This window comes from Phragmites australis, chromosome 7 (genome assembly GCF_958298935.1).
Source record: "Phragmites australis chromosome 7, lpPhrAust1.1, whole genome shotgun sequence".
Classification (NCBI taxonomy): domain Eukaryota; kingdom Viridiplantae; phylum Streptophyta; class Magnoliopsida; order Poales; family Poaceae; genus Phragmites; species Phragmites australis.
This window is the reverse complement of record NC_084927.1, coordinates 29960510-29966594: the sequence shown is the minus strand read 5'-3', so window position 1 is coordinate 29966594 and position 6085 is coordinate 29960510. Positions and strand designations below refer to the sequence as shown.

General features: G+C 45.7%; 1 protein-coding gene across 1 annotated transcript; it reads left to right on the top strand.

The window, feature by feature from the left end:
- Positions 1–3066: 3066 nt before the first annotated feature.
- Positions 3067–3977, top strand: LOC133923595 (vacuolar iron transporter homolog 2-like). The gene has a single exon (XM_062368877.1). It carries the CDS (start codon positions 3091–3093, stop codon positions 3823–3825), a length of 735 nt encoding a protein of 244 aa, XP_062224861.1. The 5' UTR covers positions 3067–3090; the 3' UTR covers positions 3826–3977.
- Positions 3978–6085: the final 2108 nt, after the last annotated feature.

Sequence of the window (6085 nt, the reverse complement as noted above, 5' to 3'; positions counted from 1 at the left end):
TAAATGATCCCTCTTTGCATGCAGGGCTTTTGACATGTATATGCGATGTGATCCAAAATACGATTCAAATGAGCCCTGCACACTAACCCATAAGACCGCCTTCATGGTAAGTACCAGCAAACATATTTGCAAATAATCTACTCCTACATCTTTTTCTTTTGAACTAACAAATTTTTTTCTCTCCAGTGCCACCAATAACCACCTGGCAATGCTTGTGGCTTCTACATTGCACTTCACATGCTGCTAGCTATGGCAACAAATGATATGAAATCCCCAGTTGTAAGATAATTGTGTATAATCTTTTTATAAATGCTTTTATTCATTTAATATCTGATAATAAAATAATTTTGCTTAAGCTAATTGCATACTTTTTCCATTACTATTTTTATTTAGTAGGAATTTAGCATACTTGACGGCAACATCGAGGAGTCTACACTCTTCAATATTCAAGGACATATCATCTCATTCATAATGATAACAGTCGTCTCGTGGAAAGATGAGTTCCATTGTAAGGAAGCGTCACCCTGACTTGTGTAATTTGTGGTTACACTTTCGACTTATGTAATTTGCAATGCCATTCTTAATGTAGACTTACGTTGTTATACATTTTGATTATGTATATGTGGATATCTTATGACTTTAGTCCCTGCAATGTTGATATTTTGAAATGCATTATGATTATGGCACGAATGTTATGAGTGATCTCAATATGGATATTTGAATGTACTATCTTGTTTGCAGGAGAAGACAACTGACACCTAATATTGCTTCAGGATATAGCCAGGAAACAGATAAATCCCTTCGGGGGATGAGCACATTAGTGACGGATGAAAATATCACGTGTCACTAATGATTGAGTCTCAGTGACGGGTGAAAATATCACGTGTCACTGGTGAACGAGTCATTAGTGGTGGGTGTTAAATGCACCCGTTACTGATGACTCGGTCATTAGTGACTGATGGTTAGTGACTGAGTCATTAGTGATGAGTAGATTTTCATCCCATCACTGTGACTCAATCATTAGTGACGGGTGAAAATATCACGTGTCATTGATGACCGATTCCCAGTGATGGGTGGTAAATGTATCCATCATTAATGATCGAGTTATCAGTGATGGGTAGATTTTCACCTATCAATGGGTCTCGGTCATTAGTGACGAACATCAGATGTGCTTAGCCCATAGAAGATGCACCTTAGTGACATGTCTTAACTTTGACTCGTCATTAAAACCATCATTAGTGACACGATAAGAGTGACGGGTACGAGACTCGTCACTAATGACATGTTCTGACGTAGTACTTAGTTCTTATAAGCTTGTTCTCTTTTTCAATCTATATTACTATTTATTCTTAATCTTGACGTCCAAAGACAAATCGCTGACTATCTGTGTTTTGATAGGGTTCCTTCTGAGTATAGATAGCAACAAAGATCTGACAACACAATGTTACAGTCAGAGCATCTTAGATGTTGCTTACCGAATATTACAATATTTAATGTGGTATCTTTTCACGGCAACAAAAGCTAAATGCATACACGTAAAGTAGCACCAACACGTACCTCATCAGAGTCGGGACTAACCGCCGATGGAGTCGGGTGACGTGACGCCTACAATTCTTAGCCGAACCAACTGTGCAACTGACTGGGCTCACAGAAGCCAGAGAGACGTGCAATTGAAGTACAACCATGACGAACCAAACCTGAAAAATCTAAGCCAGGGCCTCATAGGATTTGTCTATTACTTCCGTTCAGATTGCGATTGGTGTAAGTATTGGCGGGTCGAGCATGCACGCAACAGTTTATCGCTAAGGGATAATTTTTGGTACGCCACTGAAAAAACTTAAAATTCCTGATATATTACTGTCAGTAACTGAAATAGATTCTACGTGTTATAGACATACAATAACGTATCTAGATATTTTTAGTTTAAGAAATGCCCCTATCGCTGACATCCTCCGATCCGGAAATGGATCGGCACGCCTAGCTAAATTCCTCAGTCGGGCCGGATGACATTCGTTCTAAGCGCCCGTGCTGAATGTTTATACGCTCAATCGAGTAATTTTACCAAAACTGTTGTCCTGGTGACGTCTTTGAGTTGGGGCGCGCAAGTCGTTCATCAAACGGATACATATGTTAGGTACTTGAAGTCTTCAAAACCATGTGTAATATAATGCCCATTATACGTCGCGCACTCGATCGTGGCTGATGACGACGATGGCTTTTCCGTTTAACACACTACCCGTGGTAACCACGCGCCCCGTCTATACTTTTTTTTTTACGCCAGTGGCCGCACCAAGTTCCTCGATTAGCATCTCTCGCCGGGCTCGAATCTTTTTACGAGACTATTTGTTTTTTTAATTATAAGAATTAATCAAGTTTAGTTTATAGAATCTGTGAAAATTATTTTTCATTAAATTATTGTAGAATTTTATAGTACAACTTGTCTTGTGAATTATGAAAAATAATTTTTATATAATAACTATTTTTTGTAGAATCCATAATCAACCTAACAAACAAATAGGGCCTATATGTCTCCCACTCGCACTTTGCACCACCGAGAATAAATACAATTTCCGACGATTGCCATGCCCAAAGTCCAAAACGGACATTTCTGTGCTCAACGAAGTGGACTTGTACCACCATTAGATCAGTGCTAACCCCACTACATCAGCAAAGCTAATAAACTGGGTAGTAATGCATTCTGACTAGATCAATGCTTTTTTTAGTAGAAGATCAATGCTTATTTAAGCCGGGAAAACTATATCTCGCGAATTTTTGGATTTTTTCTTGAGAGATTTTTTGATGCATGTACTGATTGATTAGTATGCATTTAGTTCGTCGAGCAGTTCGAACTTCCTTGTCTGATCGAACATGCATGAACGGAGCCTGTGGGATGCCTGCAACAGTAGTACTCCATGCGCCTCATTCACACGTCAGCATGCGGCGCGTGCCTGCCACACGCAACGCGATCAGAGCCCTCCATTCCTGAGAACCCTAGCTGATTCTCCTATAAATACCCCGTCCCGAGGCGTGTGGCAGGCACACTCCAATCCCCTCACCTCTGCACACTCCTCGGCTTCCTTGATTGGATCCATGGACCCTCACCTCAGCTCCCACGTCCACGCCGCGGCGGCTGCCAGTCCGAATGGCAAGGCGACGGGAGATGACGCTCTGCCATCGGCGGTCGTTGACGTCGAGGCGCCCGCGCCGACGCAGACGACGTCCGAGGCCGACCCGAGCGACAGCGGCGTCGACTACATGGCCCGTGCGCAGTGGCTCCGCGCCGCGGTCCTAGGCGCCAATGACGGCCTCGTCTCCGTGGCCTCCCTCATGATAGGCGTCGGCGCCGTGAACGTGACCCGCAAGGCCATGCTCGTGTCCGGCCTGGCGGGGCTCGTGGCCGGCGCCTGCAGCATGGCCATCGGCGAGTTCGTGTCCGTGTACGCGCAGTACGACATCGAGGTGTTGCAGATCAAGCGCGATGGCGAGGGCGATGCCGCCGACGGCGGCGGCAGCGGCGGCAAGGAGAGCCTGCCGAGCCCGACGCAGGCCGCGCTCGCGTCGGCGCTGGCGTTCGCGGTCGGCGCCCTTCTACCGCTGATGTCCGGCGTGTTCATCCCGTCGTGGGCCGCCAGGGTCGCCGCGGTGTGCGCGGCGAGCAGCGCCGGCCTGGCCGGGTTCGGTGCTGCGGGCGCGTACCTGGGCGGCGCGAACGTGGTGAGATCCGGGCTCAGGGTCCTCGTGGGCGGGTGGTTCGCCATGCTCGTCACGTACGGCGTGCTCCGGCTGTTCGGAACGGTGTTTCACATACACCTCTCGTCGGCGTGATCGGAGAAATGGACTAAAATAAAACAAGGGGCTTGCCCATGGCTGATAGGAGGATGACAGCTCCTACCTTGAGAACGTGAAATCCTGCATGTCTTGGCTAGCAAACTAGCGATCTCTTGGATAGCGAAAGGGGAATAAGGGGGTCTGTGTAGTGGTTGTACTTGATTGTAATGTAAGGTCAGCAGGCTAATGGTTTCTGATGAGAAAATCAAGAACATTGTTGTTGTTTTACTATAATACTACTCGTCTACGTTTGCCAGTGTTGTTTTTGTTTAAGTTAATTCGTTTTGATTTTGAAGGTTCACAAACTACAGGTGATGCTGTGGTTTGTAAAAATCCAGGTGTTCCATGATACAGGCACGATTTGACACGCACTTTACAAAATGAACTTCTTCTTGGTTCAACAAACACACACATAAATGCGAAGCTAAAAAATTACAGTAACCCAATTACCCAAGTAAATAGACATTTTTGGTCAGGTAAAGGTAAAGATATGCTGCAGCAGGAATGACCCAACTATCGATGTCAATAGAGTACTTTCCTTGCTCTGCTTTCGAATTTGCTTAAGTTTATTTCGGATTGATCAGCAATCAGCAGAGAATTTTAGATGCTTATATAGCCAAATACAGTCATACAACTAATTATTTTTAGAAATGGTATATCGTCTCCTAGCCTAGCTAAGGATTGATAGGCGGATGAGGTGTGTCCGCACCTACTCTCTGGTCTTCTAATTCCTGTCATTTTAGACATGATCTCATATAACAAGGAGATGTTAATTTTTGAAAAGGTAACTGGTAGGAGATCTACCAATTTTATATTAATAGAGGAGGAGAAAATTCATAACAAAATACTAAACAGGATAATTAAGGCAACAGAAGAAAAGACGCAAGGCTCTTGGCTCCCGCAATGCACCACGCCCTAGCCTCCTCCTTGATTTTCGCCACCAAGACGATCGTCGAATTCTCATGGTGTTGGAAAACTCTCTCATTGCGTTCGTTCCATAGCCCCCATATTATCAGAATGATGAGGGATCGAAGAGCCCTATGCGGCACCCCTGCATGGAACCGATAGCTCTCCACAATGGTTAACAATATCGAAAGCATCCCAGGCCGAAGTGCCGATGGAAGTCCCAGTGCGCCAACTGAAGATGGCCTCCCGAACCTGCTTGGAGAATTTGTAGTGAGCGAAAATATGGATCGCCGACTCATCGTGGCTCTGCATAAAGGACAAATCCTCTGATTCGGCCATCCCCTATTAATGAGTCTGTCCGCTGTCCAAATCCGATTCTGGAATGCAAGCTACGAGAAGAACTTGCACTTCGGTGGCGCCCAGGCCTTCCAAATCAGCTGCTCCATATCAGAGGACGTCGATCCTAAGAATTGCACTTGGTAGGCGGAGGCCGCTGTGTACTCTCCATGGGATGTGAGGTTCTAGATGATAGCATCATCGACATTCTCATTTAACTAGACCTGCTGGAGGCGTGACCATAGGAGGACAAATTTGATGAAATGTTGGGCGGAAGTAACGGCGTTAAAGTTGATGTGCCGCACCCAAGTGTTTTTGTGCAAAGCCTCCCTGACCTTTAGCTGCTTCCTTTTGGAAATCGCGAAGATGTTCGGCGCTAACCTCCTCGGCGAATCCCCTTGTAGCCACACCGAGTGCAAGAAAGTGGTTGTTTCCCCATTTCCGATGATGATCGTGGTAGCCGCCTCAAAGAGTGGTATGTCCATGTTAGTGCAAGGCATAGGCATTCCAACCCAGGGTTTATTTTCCATCGTCCACTCATACCATAACCAACGGAGCCGGAGAGCACTTGCCAATTCCCTAAATTTCAGAATGCCCAGCTCACCCAGCTTTTTAGGTCTACAAACCCATCTCCAATTTGTTTTACATTTGCTTCCCATGATCCTATCCGTGTCACTCCACATGATACTACATCTCTTGGAGTCTATTTCATCAAGGATGCTTGCTAGGGCCTTCAACACAAGTCAAGTAATAGATTGGCTGTGAGGTGAGCACTGATATTACTAAAGCCTTGCGCCCAGACAGATTCAGATGCCAACCTTGACAATTTGCGAGCCGGCCACTTGCTTTATCAAGGACTAGTTGGAAATCTACTTTCTTGGTGCGTGTGAGGGTGATCGGTAGTCCCAGGTAATTAAACGGGAAGGAAACGCGAGCTACCGGAAGGTGGCCCAAGATGGGGTCTAGATCAATATCTCAGCATCTGATGGGAGCCACCATGCTCTTCTGGAGGTTG